This window comes from Rattus rattus, chromosome 8, assembly GCF_011064425.1.
Source record: "Rattus rattus isolate New Zealand chromosome 8, Rrattus_CSIRO_v1, whole genome shotgun sequence".
Taxonomy (NCBI): domain Eukaryota; kingdom Metazoa; phylum Chordata; class Mammalia; order Rodentia; family Muridae; genus Rattus; species Rattus rattus.
In genome coordinates, this window is record NC_046161.1 from 26,784,328 (window position 1) to 26,803,710 (window position 19,383).

The window sequence follows — 19,383 nt, forward strand, 5'->3', positions numbered from 1 at the left end:
GAGCTGCTAAGAACAAATTGTAGAAAGCCTTGAACACTAGTTCAACTGCAGGTAACAGATCCTTTCAAACAGGATCTTATTTTTAATTACATGATATCTAAAATAGGAAGTCTAGAACTGGTAATGTGGATCTACAATGTAATCAGTGTTTTAGGCCCTTGTATATAATTTCCCATCTTTATCAGTCATCTGTAGGCTTATTTGCTTTGTAGTTCTAAAAATGTTCACTTCATCCTGAGATTTAGGTTCTAGAAAAGGATAGTGCTTGTAATCAAGAATGCACTATTAAGGTTTCCCAGAGGCTCTTTAAAAACTGTTAGTCTATACCACATGGTCTTCCTTAGCCACAGAGAATCTGAGAAAATGATTATTTGTTGAGTACATGACTGCTTTGAACAGAGTTAGAGCAGAGTAGTATTGGGTTTAGTACCATGTGCCCTCACCCCATTACCAGGGAGACGAATGCAGGTAGGTAGATCTCTGTGAGTTTAATTAAGGCCAGCTGTTATTCTACATAGTAAGACCCTATCTCAAAAATAACAACAACAATAATAAAACATAGTGGATAGTGAACATGCAAGAGTATTGCCCACCTTAGATAGGCTAATCTTAAAAAGCCTGCCTTAAAGAGTTAAAAGTATGCAGATACTTGAGGAGAATTAGTTTGCATTTGATATTGGTATGCAAGAGATTTGGCTCAAAAACTGTTAGAGCAAGAGACAAACTTTTTAAATTATATTTTATAAACAATGAATCAATACAGCATAGTAATACTGAGTATGTGCAGTGAGGAAAAAGTAAGTACTCAGGATGAAATAACTGCTTCTATTGTATTCATTGTTTCTGAGTAACGGGATTTCATTTCATCGCATATTGTCTGAATTCAGATACATTTTATGGTTGATAATTTGTGCTGTTATTTTTTCTTTCTTAAGGGCATAAAATTTGATAATTATAAAATGTATATAGGATTTTTTTCATCTACATACAGTAACTGCACTATGAATATTGGTGAGAGAAGGTAGGCGCCTCATTTTAAATGTAATCAGCAGGACCAGTTATATGTAAATTTTGCTTTAATCTGACCAAGCAATGTCAGGCCACAAATCAAAGGTGGGATTGGTGATGTTTACGAATTTGGGACTTTAAGAAACTATGTGATTCCTATATTCGGGATTGGGAAGTTACTTTTAAAAAAAAATCAATAGTAAAGATCTCTCTAAAGGTTAAAAAAAAAACAAAAACCATAATAGCTTTGTTAATTTCTTGTGTTTTAACTCACCGTTGAGTTTCCAGGGCTGCTACAACAAAGTACCACAAACCTGGCAATTTGAAACAATACAAATTTATTTTCCTCACAGCCCAGAGGCAAAAACTCCAAAATACGGTGCCAAAAGATCTTTGCTCCCTTTAAAGGTTTGCAGGAAGAATCAGAATCCTTCCTTTCTTCATGAAGTTCTGATACTTGGCAACTGACATTTACATTCCTATAAATTGCAGCTTTATTGTTCTATCTTAACATGACATTCTTTGTGTGTCCAGATCTGTCTCTAAATCTGTCCTTAGTGAGCATGTGGAGGACCTCACCTAGTCTTTTTTTTTTTGAGATTTATTTACTTATTATGTATACATTGTTCTGCCTGCATGTACACCAGCAGGTCAGAAGAGGGCATCAGATCCCATTGGTAGTTGTGAGCCACCATGTGGTTGCTGGGAATTGAACTCAGGACCTCTGGAAGAGCAGTCAGTGCTCTTAACCACTGAGTCATCTCTCCAGCCCCCTCACCTAGTCTTCTATAACGACATTTTAACTTGAGTCTACCCACAAAGGCCCCATTTGCAAATAAGGTCTTATTCTTAATAGCCAAGGTAGGATATCGACTTTTGGGAAACAGTTCTATATATTTGAGTTTGATTCAAATGTTTTGAGTAATTTGAATAAATATAACTAATAAGTATTTAATGTACACAGATCAAAGCTATTTTGAGTCTTTACTCTTAAAACTATTTTAGTACCTTCTAAGTAATATTTGAAAATTTAGAAATTCAAATATTTAACTAAATACCTTAAACTACACTGAAATTTTCATTCTCTACTTCCAAGTATATTTACTTAGTTCATATTTTGCCTTAACAGTCTTACTAAACATGGTTATATAGAGAACTTATGAATATAAATAGACAAAATTTTTAAGTTATATAAGAGTTTTTACCTGTATAACTGTGGATTCTATAGCATGAATATAGGAATACCTGACCTGAATATACCATAAACTCCAAGTGGATTTTTTTTCTGCCTTCATATCAAGTGTACTAATTACTCTAAACATCTTACATCTACAGATTTCTACATTAAAATAAATCCATAATGAACCAAAAAGTAAATTCCTTGAATGTTGTAGTAGTCAATAAATGTTCTACTCTTGGCACTTTGTTCTCTGTATTTCAGAAGAGCATTTCTACAAGCCTTGATACCAAAGTGATAACTTGTCATTCTACTGCCTGATAAATTTGATACCTAATTAATAGGCATTCTGAGATTCTGAAGAAGTAAAAATCTGACTACTCATGAATTTTATTCAAGTGAAATTTTACCTATATTTGAAGGTTCCCATTTTTGCCAATTTACTTAGTAAAAGATTGTAAAATCTTAATACCTGGCACATGGGGTAAATAGAAACAATAATTACAACAAATCTAAAAGAAAAAAAAATCTGTTATGTTACCTTCTTATCCAGAAGGATAAGGCTGAGGCTGCTGAGGTAGTTCAGGATTGAGAATGCTTCCTACTCTTCACAGAATGGGTTCAGTTCCCAGTGCCCTCTTCTGGCCTTTGTAGTTACTGCATTCATGAACACACAGGTAAAAATAAAGTAGGTTTTTGGGTTTGTTGTTGTTTACATTTATTTATGGCACGTGCAGGTTAGAGGACAACTTGTGGGGGTCAGTTCTCTCCTTCTACAATGGCTTCTGGGACTAGAACTCAGGTCATTCTCCGTGGTGGTGAGCTCCTATACCCACTGAGCCATCTTGTCAGCCTAAGGTTTTTGTTTTTGTTTTTAAACACAGGCTATTGATTTGTAGAACATTTTAAGGAAAAATGAATCTTGGATGGGTGCTTCGTTATTTATATTAAAGTTTTGATTATCTATGCTCACTGAGAACAAATACAAATGGCTTTAGATAAGCTACAGTTCACTGAACTAGTAAAGGATTTCTGTACTCTATAATTCTACATTAAAATTAAAGTGACTGAGGAATACTTGCCTGGTGTTCAAGGGCAAATTTACTCAGTCATCTTTTTCAGAGGACCAAAAGATTACTTTGTAAAATATTTCCAAAGATGCAGTTGATATTATTGAAAGCAGCTCCTTACATGTTTGTGATAGAGTTTAGGCAGCATGCAGGTCTTTTGAAGCATGAATCCGTCAACTAGAATCATAAGATTCTAAGTTAAATTCCCAATTGTAACTGGCTATCTACTAACTTAAAAGTCTTTGAAAAGACTACAAAACAATTTCACCAAAGAACAATTTGTATCTGATTACATAGTCAAAAATACTCGTAAAAGACCTTATTTACAGGGAACAAAACCCAATAGCAAAGGGCAGTCACTGAAATGCTTGTGCTTGGCTCATAAATTTACCTTCCAGGCAAGGGCAGTTTGCATCCCAAAAAGGATTTTCAATCTTCAGTATTTTCAAAGAGCTAATACATGGCAACTAGAGAATCTCTTAGACTACTATTTCTGTCAGTCTTATCACCACAGACCAGCTGTAGTGAGCCGTTCACATCATTGCTCCTTTGCAACAAGGAAGATACACCACAATGCTTTTAGGTTGGTTTGTTTGTTTGTTTGTTTGTTTTTTGATAAGATGGTAACTTATAGGAGTTAAGCCTGAGGTAGGTGATTTTAGCTAGTGTTCCAGGAAGCAGTTTGCTTAGTACCATGGATACCAGAAAGCAGGCATAATTTTATGACTGAACTCAATAAATACCTTCTAGAAGTGCAGACTAAAATGAGTCTAGTGTCTATAACTTACTGGCTAAGAAAGGAGAAGGATGTGGATATTTTTGTGACTGTAGTCAGCTTGTTCTGTCTCAAAGTGCACTTTTCTGCTCTGTTTTTACATTTAATAACAGTGACAGAGTAACTCTGATGTTGATGCTTTGTGAGGTTATGTCTAACAATACTATGGGCTAGCTAAGGGCTGTAGGCCTACTCCTGAGAGGGTCTGGTCTGGTCCTGAGTTAAGGCTGCTTGTTCTTCTTTCCCTCCCTTCTTTTTCCTTTGCTCATTTTGACACTGGGCAGTGAATGTACGGCTTTGCACATGCAAAAGTTTTCTATCACTAGCTCTTCAGCCCTCTTGTCCTTAACACACTGTACTAAAGACAATGTCTGAATTTGATAATAATCGTGTCACAAGACACCGCAGCTTCACTGGTAGCAGTTTACCAGTGGTTAGCCTCACCTACTCTGGTAACCGTCAAGATGAATACAAGTTCTTTTATTCCAGTTTTAATCATTAATATTATCTCTCATATCCTGCAGCACACAATAAGAGAGAGAGAGAGAGAGAGTGAGTGTGTGTGTGTGTGTGTGTGTGTGTGTGTGTGTGTGTGTGTGTGTTACAGAATGATTTATAGTAGTCTACAACAGAGTTGAAGAGGTCTCAGAAGTAGACTGATAGAAATGGAAATAGTCTGTACTGGTAAAGTAAGAACCCAAAACAGCCATAGAGAAGAACCAGCTTCCACAGTCTAGAGACTTGAAAGCAGAAACAAAGAGTGGAGTCCGCTGCAAGGTGAGAAGGCAAAGCTAGAACAGGAAGGTTTAAATGGGGCCAGGTGGATGGGCTCTCAACCTTGGGGAGAACAAAGCCAGGCTGATGCCCTAGGGCACTGAGAAGGAGGAGGTGCCTGCCCTGTCCTTGATAAACAGATCAGTTGTAAGGTGGGTGTAGGGCTATGCCATTGTAGTACTAGGTGTGTACCACTTTATGGCTATAAGTAAAGGGCTGTATATAAGTAAAGGGCTGTATACCCGTCTTTTGGGGGGTGGGGGAGCTGCTGTGTCTGATGAGTTCTTGATGCAACAGAAGCTATTTTGTATACCATTCTTGTTTGTTTGTTTTTTTTTTTTTTTTTTTTTCTTTTTTTCGGAGCTGGGGACCGAACCCAGGGCCTTGCGCTTCCTAGGCAAGCGCTCTACCACTGAGCTAAATCCCCAACCCCTTGTATACCATTCTTTATGTCAAGAGGGTGGGTTGATTTTACAAGCCAGATCTTACCAAATCAAGCTAATTGTGACCAAAATCAATTTTACTGTCTCACTGAAGAAGAGTCTGTCCAAAATTCCCAGCTGTCATCACTGGCTTCTAAGAGCAAAATGGAACCCAGGGCCTTTTGTAAATTTGACTCTACCACTGAATGCTATACTTCCAACCCAAAACTTGCATTAAAATTAAATTTTAATAATATAAGAAACATTGCCAATAAATAATTTGTACAGCTTGTTGTTAAGTCATCTAATTCAGATTCTAGTTCATACCACAGGTTCGTGATTGGTAGAAAAACTATCATATCAGGAAAAAGTTTATTAAGTTTATGTTCATAGTTATATAAGTAATATGTTCATACACTAAAACTTCCACAATATGGATGAAACTTTGAGGTATTTTATTTTTAGCTTTGGATACACTTGATAGCCATGGGTAAGAGTAAACTACTTTTATTTTTTGCATGCTTACTATCTGTTGAATTAAGGATTTAATGGCCAAGATATAAGTGACATTTTATTGTGTCGAAGTAGTCTTTTTTGTTCTTTATGTGTATTGTATGTATCATGTATGCAGTTGTCTGTAGAGGCCTGAAGAACATCACATTTAAAGCTGTAATTACAGACTGTTGTGATCCAGCATGGATGCTGGGAACTGAACTCAGGTCCTCTGGAAGAACAGGAAGCAATCTTGACTGCTGAGCCATCTCTCCAGGACCTTGACCAGCTTTTTAAATAAGCTATTGACATCCTAGAAACCAAGACCCAGTAGTTCTTATTTCTACCTCACCAAGATGCTACCCCTCCTAGGAGTGTAACCTGTCTAATGATGAGAAGCAAGGCTTGCCCTTATCTTTACCTGGTTTTGCCTTTGTTTTGCAAGTTTCTACCTATAAACATTAATACTGTCTTATGATCAGGGACTTTTCCAGTTCTTACCAAGACAATTGGAAATGTTACTATGTAGTTCCCTTTTCTTCCTTTCTCTTTTTCTTTCTTTCTTTGGGTTCTTTTTGTTTTGGTTGGTTTTGAGTTTTGTTGTTGTTTTGGAGGTGGGGGAGTTTGGTTTTTTGAGAAGGGTCTCTGTGTAGCCCTGGCTATCCTGGAACTGACTTTGTAGACCAATCTGGCCTCAAACTCATTTATACAGATCGCCTGCCATTAAGGCCATGCCTGTGAACCTTAGCACCAACCAAAAGTAATATACTTCTTAGTTCCTAAGAGGCCTATTGCCAAGAAATCCCAGCTGTCTATGATAGCAAGGAATATAGCCACTTAGAAGTGCTGATGTCCAGAACTCAAAAGCCTTGGACTCTGCCTCTGGCGCCTGCTTGAGCATCATCACAGGTCTGTTTCTCAGTTACTGTTCATCATGGGATCCCTGACTTGGCTGTCCGTGTTGTAGTATCTACTCTACAGTTTTGTCAGTGACCCAGATGGCTTCTCATTTATAACTCTCAACAGCAATCTTCCAAATAAGCTACTGTTGATCATTAAAGAACACTGGCCATAAGAACCTGCTGTACAAGAACTATGAAAGCCTGGTGTCTGCCATGACAGAACCTCCCTTGCTGTATGCTGTATACATGCCATACCTTCCTTCTGTTTGTAGAAATCATACATTGGGCTGTGGATTATTCCAAAAAGGTTTAGAATGCTAAATAGAAATGGAAAGTTGAAGCAGCTCCACTTTAGGGCTTTACCATTATTCAAGTTTTGATCCTTGAAGTAGTCAGTGAGAAGCATCAAGTTAGACAGCATGACTGTTTGTTGTTCTTTTCTAGGAGGAATAGTTCTTAAAGCTTTCTCTAGAAGCTTTTCTAGCTCTCTAGAAGTTCCTCCTGTGTCCTTTCTACTTCTCCTTTTTTCTCTTTCTCAGAGATTAAATGAAGTCTTCTATTGCAAATCAAATCTTGCTGTTATAACTCTTAACAGAGTTAAAAAATGAGCAGATTTTCAGTTGGGCATAATAGCAACATTCTGTACTCCAGCACTTAAGAGGAGGAGGCAGGAGCCTAGAGCCTCATAAGTTAAAGGCCAACCTTTGCTGCATAAGGAACTCAAGGCTAGCAGGAGCCAGATGAGATCCCTGTCTCAAACAAGCCTGCACTGAAAGGGCCTCATAATTATTAAGAAAAACACAACTAAAAATAGACTCTCTGGGTGGCATGCGAGTGTTGAATACTTTTCCAAACACAGAGGGAAGGGTATAGAAATCAGATTTTTTTTTTTTAAGATTTATTTATTTTACGTATATGAGTACACTGTCACTGTCCTCAGACACACCAGAAGAGGGCATCAGATCTCATTATAGATGGTTGTGAGCCACCATGTGGTTGCTGGGAACTGAACTCAGGACCTTGGGAAGAGCAGTGAGTGCTTTTAACCGCTGAGCCATCTCTCCAGCCCCTAGAGGCCAGATTTCTAAACAAGAAAGTGCATGTTTTTCAATCTTAGAGAGGTTATTCACCTTAAAAGACTGAATCACTGGAGCTAAACCTGCTGCTTGTCCTCTCTTTGGCAGTGGGCAGACAAAAAGGAAGGAGGGAATTGGGGAGATAAGTTCAGTGAGTAAAGCATTTGCCAGAATTCAGATCCCCCAGCACCCACATATAACCAGCCACGAGTAGAGGCATATATGTTGTTGCTTAAGAAGACAGGACACTCTCCCCCACATACTCCAGAGCAAGTTGGCTGACTAGTTGAATTGGTGAGTTCTAGTTTCAAGTGAGAGATCTTGTTGAGTTCAGTATATAATAGAGTGCATTCCAGGAGGAGTGAGGTGTCTACCTCTGTCTTACACACACATTTGCATGTATATCCAAGAGAAGGGTGGGGACACTTCCTGAAAAGCAGTCACCCACTAGATCGTTTGCACGTACAGTCATCTTGGTTATACAGGTAGACAAGCCAAGCAATCACAAGTCATATTCAAGAACCTAGCAGAAGCAAACATAAAGCTTCAGAAGAGACTATATTTACTTCAGTCCCAGTTAATTGGTCCCTTATAAATGATTTTAAAAGACAGAAAACAAGGCCACAAACAAGGGTAAGAAGTGAAACAAGGCAACAGAGATGCATTGACAAGGAAAAAATGACAGACCTGGAGTAGAAGGGACCAGAAAGCCATTGAAAGTTTCTAACAAATATACTTACTCAGCACGGTTAACGACTTTGAGCAGTGACTGGAGAGCAAATTATACACAAAGAAGTAACAGCAGATTTAGAAGAAAAACTCCAGCTAAAAACAAAATTAAAGTCTCAGTGAATATTTGGCAGTAGATTAAATTTAGCAAAAAAAAGAATTAAAAGTCTAAAAACAAATCATTTTAATATTTTGTTGGACAGACAGGAAAAATAAAGACTCTATTAGAGAAAGCAGGGTGTGGGAAAACACACAAATACATAAGGGAGAGAAGATCAGAAGTCTGTGGGATGTTATCCTAAAAAAAGTCACTGCTGATCCAGATTACTACATACAGTGAGTTCAAGGGGGGAAGTGAGGAATAGAATGTCGCTCAATTGGTAGAATGCTTGCCTAGCTTACAGGCCTAACCACCAGTGCTGCAGAAAACCAGGCGTAGTGGCCTACTCTGTAATCCTAGGTACAGGCAGGAATATAAGTTCAAGAGCAGCCTAGGATACAGGGGTTCAGGTATCAAAAAATAAGAAGCTGTGATGCTCCTGCCTTCACCTTCTGAGGGCTTGGGTATAAGTCACCACCTGCTCCATGAGACCCCGTCTCAAAAAATAAAGTGAAGATGTTTTCAGGTGGGAAAGTTTTTTAAGTTAACTAACTCATTACTAGAAAATGTAAGGATGGCTTTCATGGAGCAAAACTAAACATTAAATCATATTTTAAGAACAGGCATGTTCTTTAAAGAAGAAATATAAGCAACATAACAGAGCAGTAATATCTGCAGGGCTAATCAATCAAAATGCCAGAAAATTTGCTATAGAATTAAAGCCAGTAGGAAAGGGGGTTCAGGCTGTCAGCCACCCTTGGGTTATGTGGAAAGTTGTGAAGGTTTTTGTTAGACTTTGGTAAATTATATCCTGACCCAAGAGCTGGGAGAAGGAGTTGTTAAGGGACAGAACCCAGGGCTTTCTGCATGCTAGGCATTTGATTTACTACATCCCAGCCCAGAGTATGTGAAATGACTAAGATAACTAACCAGTAAAAGCAGTAGGGAAGTATATAATTTCCAATCCAGTAGACAGAGACTTGAATTCTACACATGTACATTAACTTACTTCTGTAAGAGCATTCACCAGCAGCAGAGTTTATAGAAAAATCCCATACTTCCCTCACAAGGGAACAGCTTATAAATATTCTGTAACAGTGAAAATAATGACAATGTGAACATGCCTACAGTATGTGAAGAAGCTGCAAGATACATACAGTATATGAATATATATGAATGCATAATTCAAGTTTATAACTAGACAATGCTAAACTGGAGTTAGAACCACCGTGTAAGTATTGGGAATTGAACCCAGATCTTCTGGAAGAACAGCCAGTGCTCTTAACTGCTGAGCCATCTCTCAGATCCTTGTCCTTTAAATTGTCTGTAAAAATTGTGACAATAAAGTAACTCTTAAAAGATACAAAATAACAATGTTTTTAAGGTAAGTATCAGTATTATGTAATTTTATGTGGATTTCAGTTTGCACTAGATTGTTCTGCATATTTTCCCAAGGTTCCTAGAAAAGAAATATACCTGAAAAATTTAAATATTGAAGTTCCATTTGTTAAATCATCTTGCTGGCCCTATGTGATTTACTTTTAATCAAAAATAAAATATAGCCAGGTGGTTTATAGCCAGGGGATGGTGGCACACAATTTTAATCCTAGTACTTGGGAGGAGCCAGGCGGATCTCTGTGAGTTTAAGACCAACCTGGTCTACAGCATGAGTTCTAGGACAGCCAAGGAACCGAGAAACCCTGTCTGGGAAAAACGTGTGTGTGTGTGTGTGTGTGTGTGTGTGTGTGTGTGTGTGTGTGTGTGTGTGTGTGTGTGTGTGTGTGTGTGTAAAACATCACTACACTTTAATAAGATGTGAGCACTAGATAAGTTAGAGGATTGATATGTGACTTGCAGTTAACATCTTGGATTATTTGCACCAAACATTAGCAGCTGTTCCTTCTAAAACTTCCTTTTGCAGGCTCAGTGGATGAAGGAGTCACTGAAGGATTGCCTACACTTCAGAGCACTTCTAGCACCAATGCTCATGCAGATGAGGATGACAGGTTAGTGTCAACATAGTAGGATGTCCTTTCCTCATGAAGACTGTGCTTATAGTTCTCAATTCAAACTTGTGTAAGAAATTGAAACTTAAGTACAATTTTGCATGTTTCTAAAACTGTCTAGTCTCCTAACCTTATATATGGAATGATTGCTCTCTTATTTGCCAAGTATAGTTCTAGGTGCCATATGTGATTTCCAAGGTCTTCATTCAGCCTATGAGAACTATATATATTATCCTTTTTCCTTCATCATTTCTCATTTGATGGCCCTGAAACTAATCTTTAAGTCCTTTCAATTCTGTGTTCAGAATTCCTACTTCATTTTTCCTAGTTAAACTGCCATGCTGGTTTAAGTCACTGCTGTCTTTCTCCTGACTACTCTAGTAGTTTGGAAATTATTGGTCCCTGATTTCATTCTTCTGCTTAAGTCCATTCTCCATATACTACTAGATCACTTTATGTTTAACTAAGAAGTCATGGTTTTTACTTGAAATCTAAATGTGTGCCAGGCAGTTCTGGTACACACCTTTAATCCCAGCAGTGCAGAGGCAGAGGCAGGCAGATATCCTGATCTACAAAATGAACTCTAGGACAGCAGTCCTATACAGAGAAGCCCTGTCTCAAAAAACAAACAAAAGCTAAATTACTTACTTTTTAATAATCTTCTACCAAGCCCTCATCAGTTCCTAAAGCACTCCATATTTGATCCTCCCTTTGAACCTTTCTGTTTCATAACCTTTGCTTAAGATATTTTCTCCCTTCCTCTCCACTCACTCTTTTGACTCTTAAATTTTTTTATAATTTAATGTATATGGGTGTTTTGCCTGCGTATATGTTTGTGTACTATGTATCACATCTCTGCCGGGTGCCTGCAGAAGCTATTAGAGGGCATTAGATCCCCTGGAACTGGAGTTTCAGATGGTTGTGAGGCACTATTATGTGGGTGCTGGGACTCAAACTCAGGTCCTGGAAGAGCATCCGGTGCTCTTAACAAGTGCGCCGGCTCCCTCTGACTCTGACCTTCAAATCATTGACTTGGTGTCAATCGTTGAGAAGGCCTTCACTGACTGCCACCTTAAACCAGCACTCAGTTGTCTCTCACCACTGAGTATAGATTCTACTGGAAGAACTGCTGCTCAGATAGAGTGCAGAATGGTCTTAATTCTTAATATCTGTACTTGCTGAAAACTTGAAGGATCAAAGATGTGTTCTTGAGTAGATAACCCTGGAAGATTATGAACCAAACCACTTGAATAAATTAATAAAACCATAAGTAAGCATAAGTGCCCTTATTCTTCGATTTAAATTTTTTAAATAGTAATCAAGTTGCCTGTTCTTTATTAAACACTTTGCTGAGTCATGGAAGTATAGAAATGAAATAGCCTTTCTCTTGAGAGCTTCATGAGTTTTCAGGGAAGCGAAGAGGTAGAAGGTAGATAGGGTAATCTGCAGGGGTTTGCCGCTATCATTAGGAAGTTACCTACTTAAGCAGTAGACCAATCCAGGCTTGCTGGAAGAGGAGATGATTACATCAGCTACATTTTATAAAATGAGTGGCTACAACCTGAGCAAAGAAGGCAGGCTCATAGAGGACGTTCAGTAAGTGAAAGCACAGAACATAAGCACACTAGAGGGATTATTTAGGGAAAAGTATATTTTGAGGCATGGGGAGTGTGACCAGAAATTAGACTGGGAAGAGAAAGTTCATATATGAGTAGTTTTGGACACTTCTTGTGGGGGATGAGAATTTATTCTAAAGACAGTTGTCGCAAGATTTTAAAGGGGGAAATGATAAGGGTCTAAATTAAAACAGAAGAAAGGAGGGAATTCAAGAGATTGAAGGGTATCTAAGGTAAAACAGCTTATATGTTTTGTGTTTTAAATCCACACTTAAAGATTCTGGGCATTCTGGCAGTCACATTGCTTTATAAATTTAAATAAATAAAAGTCTTTGTTGCTTCATTGGTTCATGTAAGAATTGGGCTACAGAAATGTGTATTCAACTTAAACATGAGAGCCTCGTTGTCTTCTTTGGTTTATTTTTTTAGATTGGAAAATGTTCAGTATCCCTATCAACTCTACATTGCTCCTTCTACCAGCAGTACAGAACGACCAAGTCCAAATGGTCCAGACAGACCTTTTCAGTGTCCAACCTGTGGGGTTCGCTTCACCCGTATTCAGAATCTAAAACAGCACATGCTTATCCACTCAGGTAATGTTACCTTCAATGTTGTTGTCTAAGGGGGTGTGCCAAACATTTTGCTTTGTAATCCGATTAAAATAGAAAGTAAAGACTTTGTGCCAGGCATAATGACACATACCTTCAATCCCGTAACTCAAGAGTGAGACACGAAGGTCTAGAATTTGAGGCCAGCCTAGACTGTATAATAGAAAGACTCCATTCCATCTAAGCAAGGGGGTAGGGTTTAGGAAGTGGAGGCTGGGTGGGATGAGGGAGGTGAATTACAGAACAGAAAAGAAACGTGTAGTCCTGAAAAGTCAGATGAGACCGAGTTAGCTAACTACGGTCTCTCTTTGAAATGTTGGGAAACTAGAATGTTTTACCACAGGTATCCAATATTCTGATTAAAACTTAGATGCAGTTATGTATGGTAAATGTATACGTTAACAGGTACTGGCTATATTGAGTATATGTTTCACAAGTGCAAATAAAGTTAAAAATTATACATAGGCAATACTTTGAACTTCTCCCTAAGTTTGAGATTTTTGACAAATTAACCTGCTTGAAGGATTTCATAATTTGTTTTAATTCTGTCAGTATCTGCTTTTGATTAGTTAGCTTTGTAGTAGTTTTTTGGACAGGAAAAAAATGTTAGATGGATGTGGTGAGCAAAGTTTGACTATGGTGATGGTACAGGGTAGACAGTAGAACTCTGCCTGAAGGCTGAGAGGGTGGTGGCTGTGTCAGCTGCAGCTTGTTTCTCCAGCTCTGTGCGGTCTGGCAGTCTCTGTCTTAGTGCTACTTCCTGCATTCTCGTTAAGTCCACAGTTGTGTTGTGTTCTGCAGTTTTAGCCTCCTTCCCCCCAAATTGTGGTAGTAACTATAATGAAACTGTTAATATTCTTTATAGCTCCCTTATTAATATCTTAAATACTGAAAAGCTAATTATCATTTAATGAGCTTATCATGATTGTTATATACAGAGATATTAGAATTTTTCCTTTTGTAATAAAATATCCTGAGAAAAGCGACCTAAAGGAAAAGGGGTTCATATGGCTCACAGTTCAGTTAAAGTAAGTCCATCGTGGCAGGGAGGGCATAGAGAGCAGCAGGAGCTTGAAGGGGTCATGTCAGTCCAGTCAAGAGCAGAGAACAGTGAGGAATGCATGCATGGTAGGTAGGATTCTTCTTGCCCTCTTGTTGATATAGTCCAGAATTCCCTACCCAGGGAAAGAGCCCACTAGCAATTAATAGATTCTTCCCACATCAATTAACTTAATAAAGGTAAACCCAGAGGCCCATCTTGCAGGTGATTCTACATTTTGTTTAATTGACAGCACTAACCATCACAGACAGGTGATGGTTAAACTTTGAGTGTAAACCTCTCTGATAAAATATTTGTTGTTTGGGGGGACTGGGGGTGTATAAATGGTGTAGTTTAGGTGTGTTTTACAGCTAGAACTTTGGTTCAGTGGTTGGACTCTTAGCTAGTATGCACAGGTCCTAAAGTGTATCCCAGTTCCACAAACAATGAAATAATGGTTAGTTTCCTTTGTTGCGGTGATAAAACTTAGGGGAGAATGGGTTTATTTTGTCCTACAGGTGGGTCATAGTCCATTATTAGGGAAATCTGAGCACAAACGATGGAGGAATGCTGCTTGCTGGCTCACTCACAGGCTTGTAATCCCCTAGTTTCCTCATACAACCCAGAACCAGCTGCTCTGGAGAGTAGTACTGCCCGCAGTGGGCTGGGCTTTCCTGCACCAACTAGCAATCCAGACAGTCCCCAACAGATGCGGCTGAGCTGATCTCTGGAAGGTCCTCGGTTGAGACTCCATTCTGACATGACTCTAGGCTGTTGTCATGTTGACAGTTAAAGCTAGCTAGGTTAATTAATTTTTGAAGTCTGAAAAATGCATCATTCAGAAAACAATTCAATATGTATTACCTCATTGCTTCTTCCCTATCTTGCCCTTTTTTAAAGCAGTAGTGACTTCAAATATTCTGGACCATCTCTGAAAGAATGTTGAGTCTGTTTTATTGGCATTTTTTTCTTAATTATTGTTAAAAAAATGTTATTCAGAAATGTGTGATTTTATGACCTCTCAGTCTATTTTTCAGATGGTATTTTGCTGTTTTGTTTTATAGGAATTAAACCATTTCAGTGTGACTGCTGTGGAAAAAAGTTTACCAGGGCTTACTCGCTAAAGATGCATCGCCTAAAGCACGAAGGTAAACGCTGTTTCCGGTGCCAGATATGTAGTGCCACTTTCACTTCCTTCGGGGAGTATAAACACCATATGAGGGTTTCCCGGCACATTATCCGCAAGCCTCGGATTTACGAGTGCAAAACATGTGGCGCCATGTTCACCAACTCTGGAAATTTAATCGTGCACCTGAGGAGTCTGAACCATGAAGCATCAGAGCTAGCAAACTACTTCCAGAGCAGGTGAGGTGCACAGCGAAAACCCCATCAGGAAAACCTGCTTTCTAAACTCTTCCTGCTTTTAGGGCAGCCAGCCTGCTGTGTTACTATCAGGTTACCAGCTAATCATTCACATTCACTTTAAATTGCCACTGTGCATACTCTGACCTCCTGATCATCAGATGAAATTTTGGTAGGTCTCCTAAGTTATAAAGTTATATTATTGGTATTTAGAATATTTCCTACAAAATAAATAGTAGAAGTACCCCCACAGACGACTATTTGTCCTCTTGGGTTTTCGTTTTTATGGAATTAAATTTCCATATACTATTTATAATATATATAATATGCTAGATTTAACTAGATCTTATTACCAGATAGACCATGTCACCTGTATCTTAGTAGACTACAGGTCAGACTATAAATATTAGCAGAGTTCTTTCTAAAATTTAGATATCCATGTTTAGTGGTACGTGCCTTAATCCCAGAGGCAGGCAGGTCTCTGAGTTCCAGGCCAGCCTGGTCTACAGAGAAACCGTATCTGGAAAAACAAAATAAATACATAATAGTCTTATGTAAAGGAGTATCCATTTCCTAGAAAACACTGTTTGACACCTGTTACCATGGATATGATTAGATCCAATAAGTCTCCTGTTTTCTTAATTTAGTGCTCTGGCTTCTTAGCATTAATGATTCACTATAATAATATATTTATGATTTATAGGTTATCCAAGTAAATGCAGTTCTATTTCTAGCTCTGCTGCTGACTGAGCGTGTCAGGTATCACTTGAAATTTGGCTGAAGATAAAACACAAGCTTTAACAGGAGAGTATCTAAGTCCTCCTGTGGATATAACACTCTGTTATGTGTGATTTTTTTTTTTTCTTTTCTTTTTTTCGGAGCTGGGGACAGAACCCAGGGCCTTGTGCTTGCTAGGCAACCACTGAGCTAAATCCCCAACCCCTATGTGTGATTTTTAACATGGTTAGAATTCCACCTCTGTAGGAATCCTTGGTTCCTCAAAAAATAAAATCCTTCTAAACCCTTATACTTTTAAACTAACCTTTTTTTTTATAAACATCTTTTCAATTCTAAACTATTAATGTATAGATTTATTTTTCCCTCCAGACCAGGTATTCATTTTATTTAATCAGTTCTGATTCTGAATGTATGGTTATGTCAGTAAAGTTAGATTACACTTGCGGTAAAAATAAAAATAAAATAAAAGGCTCAGCGGTGTGCCCGTGCGGAGCCGCTGGAGCCGCATGCTCTCTCACACTGTCCCCTTGGCGGGCTGTCACCACGCCTGACACACATCACGTTCCGAAAGGCCATTCCAGCGTGGCACCATGCCATGCTAGCCCCAGGCATTCTATAGCCGCCCTCTCCAGGCTGTTCCTCCAGGAACTTTGCTCTCATCCCCTATAGCCTGGTAAAATCAAAAGTCTAGAAACTTGTAATGTATCAATCAGATTTATATGTTAAATTCTCAGTCCACAGTACATCCACACAATAAACTCATTGCCAATTAATAAAGATAGAAACCTAGACAAGGTAAAATTGATCCAGTCCACCTGATCTGGATCATCCTGCTCTGTCGTCTCCATCTGGATTCTCCCACTTCTCCTCCTCCTCTCTTCCTAGACTTTTTTCCCGCCTACCCTTCTTCTCGTTCAGTGATAGGCTTCACCTTATCCTGGACCTGCCTTGCTGCATAATGACATCATCCTACATGTGCTTACTAGTCCAGTTTTACCTCTCCTATGGTCTTTCCCATGTGGGCCCTGTGTCTTATACTGCTCGTCTCTAACCCATGAAGACTTTTTAGGAAATAGAGCACAGACATCAGAAATTACTTTGCACACAAGCTGAATATTCAAAGTTTTAAATGATCACTCCAAATGTAATGAGATTCTTTCTAAATTCTTACCAAAATGTATTACTGTTTTTATACATAGTAAGGTGAACACTTAATTTCTATATCTTTCAACTTCACATAGTAAAATACGTGTAAGGTCATGTATGCATAAAGACTGGGCTTCTTTGCTAACCTCTATGTAGGTAGAAATAAAGAAATGGGTTTATATAAACCTTTTACTCAGCTTTAGTGAAATGCCACTTACATTATATACAGACTCCTATATGTAGATCCAGAAAGACCTTTGAAGTGTCCAGAGAATCACTGGAAGTGATCCTTAATCTTTTTTATTGCCCACAGGGAGATGGGATGTACTTTGGTTCTATTGAATGGCTTCAGTTGATAATTAAGAAAGCTTATTTATTATTAACTTCATTGAATAATTAATGAAAAGTCCCAGTCTTGTTTTATAGATGATTTCTTTTTATTATAGTTTGAAGATTAATCTTGTATTTTATCCTTTGCCTCTCATTTAGTGATTTCTTAGTACCGGACTACTTAAACCAGGAGCAAGAAGAGACCCTTGTTCAGTATGATCTTGGAGAACATACTTTTGAAAGCAACTCTTCTGTTCAAATGCCTGTGATTTCACAGGTCTCCTCAACCCAGAATTGTGAAAGCACTTTTCCCCTGGGGTCTCTTGGTGGGCTTGCAGAAAAGGAGGAGGACCTGCAAGAGCAGCCAAAGACCAGTGCTCACGATGATGCTCCCAGAGATGACCCCCCCAAGGCAGAGCTGTCTTCTATAACTATTGAGTGATTCTGTGATTGGCCTGGGTTTTGGGGTTTTTTTGTTTTGTTTTGTTTTTGTTTTTGTTTTGTTTTGTTTTTTTGGAAAGTGCCTGTGCTTGGTCTCATATGTTTAAATTTAATTTAATTTTTTAAAAAAGGGTTCCCTTTGTAAGCTCTGAAACTAGAGGGTTCTTTGTTTTGTTTTTTTCATAGCTGAGAGATTGCTTTAGTATGTATACAATAAGGTAACATTGAAACAGAACATAAACTTTAAGAGTAAGGAAAAGCAGCTGACTTAGAACATGGCAGTTCTTCCTCCCATTGTTAAAAGTGGGCAGCAGCAGATACAAAAGAAGTCGGGTTGTTGTTGACCTTTCTGAGATAAGAGGGCTAATGAGAAGTTACTAAAGAGTTTGACAAAGCCTAAGGAATGTTTACTCCTGGACACAGGGTGTTAGAAACCCTGTAGTTTTGGAAGAATTTACGGTATTTTTTTTTTTTTCAGATGACGGTAAATAACTTCTGAATCCAGTATATTCTTTTTTTTTTTTTAAGCCATTTTGGATTTTCATGGTGAAAAATTAGTATCAGGCAGGTATTTCCTGTACCTTTATAGTACTCCTCCAAAGGCTAGGTGTGGTTGAGAAGAGTCAGGCGTGCGTGGAATGGCAGGGTGCAGAACGAGGTACGTATACCCAGCTTTGCAGGAACTCTCTTCAGACTGTTTTTCTTACTGGCCATTGACTGCTGACATCTGGTTAACTAGGACATTGCTCACATAAGTGTCCTCGTGTCCCATCAACAGCACTTTCACTTGCATATATACTATTGTGCTGCCATATAAAAGAAAAATATTGAAGATATTCTATATTTTATATATAGGTTTATGTATTGTTGAGGATGTCGATGCTGTGCTGTTTTGGACAAAATAAAAGAATTCTGTTTTGAGGCTACATTCTTAACCCAATTAAGATTGTTTACAAGATCACATTTGACAACAATATAATGTTCTTATTCCAAAATATTTTAAGGTATTGCCAAGTTTGTTAAAAGCCGCTATTACATAGTTTTCACAGGATGTGAGCAATAATGTGAAAGATAAGAGGTGGTAAAATGATCATCTATGACTCAAAACTTAGAGGAGCGATTGTTAAGACTAAGATCTAAAAACTTTGCTACTCAGATGATAAAATTTATATGATACTCTAGATTGGGATATACTTTTTTATCTGCTGCCATTAAAGCCTCTTTGATCTGAAGTATCCATGAATCAATAAATAATGAACTTATGTGTAATTTTTTATATAGAAAGTAGCCCCAGCATTTATCATTATGGTAGCCCCTGATGGGGTTAGAAGATAAAAACTACATATGTTTTTTTGTTTGACTTTGGATATTTGTAACAGGATCATAGGTAGCCCAGGTTGGTCCAGAACTCATGATCCTCTTGCCTCAGTTCCCCCACAATGCTTGTTAACATTACATATCATAGACACATCACCACATCCAGATCAACTTATAGTCTTAGTCAAACACATGATCTGACTTTTACCCCAGTGCCAGACCTTACTTACTCTTTATGTTTTAGTAATTTGTCTC

The 19,383-nt window shown here is 38.2% G+C and overlaps 1 protein-coding gene across 4 annotated transcripts in view; it reads left to right on the forward strand.

Annotated features, from left to right (window-relative positions):
* The window catches only part of Zbtb44 (zinc finger and BTB domain containing 44), a 43,236-nt gene extending 24,163 nt beyond the window's left edge, over positions 1-19,073 (forward strand). The window contains exons 3-6 of one of the 4 annotated variants that reach the window (XM_032909632.1): positions 10,447-10,531; positions 12,577-12,740; positions 14,859-15,159; positions 17,530-19,073. In XM_032909632.1, coding sequence (XP_032765523.1) covers positions 10,447-10,531; positions 12,577-12,740; positions 14,859-15,159; positions 17,530-17,812 — 833 coding nt within the window. In that variant the 3' untranslated portion in view covers positions 17,813-19,073. The remainder of the gene's footprint in view (positions 1-10,446; positions 10,532-12,576; positions 12,741-14,858; positions 15,160-17,529) is intronic. The other 3 variants (XM_032909635.1, XM_032909633.1, XM_032909634.1) reach the window with 3 other exon arrangements.
* The last annotated feature ends 310 nt before the right edge of the window (positions 19,074-19,383 follow it).